The following is a 3,148-nucleotide window of genomic DNA, read 5'->3' as shown; positions in this document are numbered from 1 at the left end:
CGATCGGACGATCGGACGGACGATCAAGCGATTCTACAAGCTGCATCTGACTATGTCAGATGAGCTAAAAACAGTAATGGAAAATAGCATTCCGATTAGCATTCATACTAAACACCATATTGTCTCCTTCAATCAATCACCAGTCGCATCATCTTAATGCCAGTCGACGCTGCAAATCCTAACGACCCCCCCCCCCACCACACCCAACACCCAGCGTACCTCGTCTGCTACTTCGTCCTCCCCACACCAGGTGTCGCCGTCCTGCGTGCGGTGTATAGAGGTCCAGCGAGCGAGTGCGGGCGGGTAGACGAGGCCGTGGCCGTGGTAGAGACGATAGTTTACGAAGCCAAGCATTGTCGTGTACAGCTCCGTGAACGTCGCCATGATGCGGAAATCCACATCCTCCGGTGGCTGCGTGCGAAAGGGATTCTGTTACCGTAGGCAACGCGAGACACACGCAATAGGTCTGTTTCGTCATATGAAGCTGCGTAGGCAATTCAGATTTAGCACTGTTAAACACAGCACACGCTATCACGACGCCGATTATAACCTTAGGGCTGATCGAGCGTCAAGCAAGGATCACACGGCATGCACAGCATTCAGCTCACCATGTAGCCAAATTGATGTGGTATTATCCAGTTGACCGTTTGGCCATGTATCTCTGCTTGATAGTAGATGCCTTTGATTGACACAAACACCTAAGGTAGTAAGTAAATTTGCAAATGTTATATTATATGCACAGGAATTATGGATTTCTACGTTTCTACTCAAAACATGCACGCAGCCACGCACACACGCATATTGAGTAAATTAAAGGCAATGGTAGTATAGAACTTCTACAGTGTCATCAGTATTGATATTCAGAATATAAAAAGCAAGATCAAATTCATTCCAATAATAATGATCATTCAACTGTATCATGTGTCAGCAGTGATCTAAACCAGATGGGCATATATTTAATTCTTTGAAATATATATACATTAGTTAAATTAAATAAATATATATATATATTAACTTAAATTTGCACTTCCTCTCTCAGCTACTTCCCTATTCCCTCAGCCCCATTTCTATCTCGATCAGTCCCCTCCGTTATTTTTCTTCAACCACCCTTCCTTTCCCATCCTGAATGCTGCTCTCTCATCCCTACCCCACACCTATCCCTTTATCAGCTACTCAGCACCAACCTTTCTCAGTGCTTTCGCCGTGACTACGTAGTGCATGAACTCGACAGTGAGTCTGCGACACAGCTGAATGACCTCTAGGTGAGTGCGTGACTGTTTGGGGAAGGTCGCGAACAGGAAGGCCATGCACAGTGCGTCGTCCAAGTCACGCAGTGCATCGATAAACGTCGGATACCTGCAATACAAAATATAGGTCTTATACACGCACGCACAGATGCACGCACGCACATATATAGGTTTTATACACGCACGCACAGATGCACGCACGCACATATATAGGTCTTATACACGCATGCATAGATGCACGCACGCACATATATAGGTCTTATACACGCATGTACAGATGCACGCACGCACATATATAGGTCTTATACACGCACGCACAGATGCACGCACGCACATATATAGGTCTTATACACGCATGTACAGATGCACGCACGCACATATATAGGTCTTATACACGCACGCACAGATGCACGCACGCACATATATAGGTCTTATACACGCACGCACATATGTCTTATACACGCACGCACATATATAGGTCTTATACACGCACGCACAGATGCACGCACGCACATATATGTCTTATATTATGCCCGCATGCACAGATGCACGCACGCACATATATAGGTCTTATATTATGCCCTCATGAACACACAATATAGGTTGAGTAATTGTCTATAGATACCTGCATTCCACAGCTGGGTACTTACACCAAACACAAACGCAATCATCCCTGCAAACATAAAACTGTACCCACCGTTCCTTGATAACGTGGTCCAACTTATACACAGGCTTGTTCTCACGTAGCCTCTCAGCAGTTTCGGGTTGCTGTTTTGCGACGGCTTTTTTCAATCGTCTGACAAATACCTGCAAAGGCAAAGCGATGATAGAAGCTCCATTACCACTCTGGCTACAATTTTAGATGCAATGAACATCCATTATCTTTCCTGCAACATTAGGGACGCATTTGGGAACAGACGTTTTCGTACCTTGAACTGTCGAAACTTGTGAATTATGGGTTCATGGGCAAGAAACTGAATGTCCTTCAAGTAGTAGAAAGTCTTTGGGGCTGTGCTTCCCTTGTTCACCTTCTTCCTGTTTTTAGGTTCATGCGGATAGATTCCTTTGAGTATGCATAATCGTCTGCAGAGAACAAGAATGACTTTTAAACAAATTAAATCTATACTAGTCCAAGTAGTAACTTACGTCTGTGCACGTATGGACACTTGTAAATTCAACAACAGTCATTTTAGTACAAGTATAGTAACTAATTTCTCTATTTGGTCACACTTAGTTATAAATGTGACAATGTTTGCTGCAGCAGTGACATTTTAAATAACTTCAAGTGTTTAGTGGCGACGAGGATGACAGATCTGCAACTGTTTCAGCATCGCAGATAGCTATGCCGACAACTTACCTAAAGTCTGCTATAGTCAGCTGCAGCTTCTTGATGGCTTGATTTCTACCAATGTAGTTGGTCGCTGCACCGCTCTCGTACTGAAAAACACAAGAAAAAACTAACGTGTAAGCCGAGACATGCTGACGGCACTGCTCTTGCTTCGTCACCCTCTACCCTCCAGTGATATCACACAAGATTTGGGAAAAGGTAGAGAACAGACTACATACAGACACCTCCACGGTATCTCAGTCTACTTTAGACAAGGTCAGTGTCTCACTGACCACCTGTATCAGGAAGACATGCACGTACAAACACAGCACTCAGTAGCAACACACCCACATTATCGGGAGTATATAAAAACAAAGGAGTGTGCAATTAAGTTATTGAAGATGGAACATTCACTAACAAGTGCCGCGGAGCGACAGCGCTCATCTAACGTCTACTGCGGTGACTCTGTGGTGGAGTGGTGGGATTCTAGTAAACCCTGTTAGTCCCAAATGTGTTCACATACGCGCCAAAAGTTTTTCAACCGCTCCGTCAGACCATGTCCTCAGAAAATGTC

General features: G+C 44.5%; 1 protein-coding gene across 1 annotated transcript in view; it reads right to left on the bottom strand.

Annotated features, from left to right (window-relative positions):
• The window catches only part of LOC106806538 (pescadillo-like), an 8,686-nt gene extending 5,759 nt beyond the window's left edge, over positions 1–2,927 (bottom strand). The window contains 7 exon segments of the mRNA XM_014808513.1: positions 169–411; positions 609–698; positions 1,185–1,356; positions 1,945–2,054; positions 2,177–2,330; positions 2,605–2,684; positions 2,922–2,927. Of these exon segments, the coding sequence (XP_014663999.1) occupies positions 169–411; positions 609–698; positions 1,185–1,356; positions 1,945–2,054; positions 2,177–2,330; positions 2,605–2,684; positions 2,922–2,927 (855 nt within the window).
• Between the last annotated feature and the right edge of the window lie 221 nt (positions 2,928–3,148).

The sequence above is a fragment of the Priapulus caudatus genome, unplaced genomic scaffold, assembly GCF_000485595.1.
Source record: "Priapulus caudatus unplaced genomic scaffold, Priapulus_caudatus-5.0.1 Scaffold167, whole genome shotgun sequence".
NCBI classification, from domain to species: Eukaryota; Metazoa; Priapulida; class Priapulimorpha; order Priapulimorphida; family Priapulidae; genus Priapulus; species Priapulus caudatus.
Note: the sequence above shows the minus strand (reverse complement) of the source record. Positions and strands in the feature narration are given on the sequence as shown.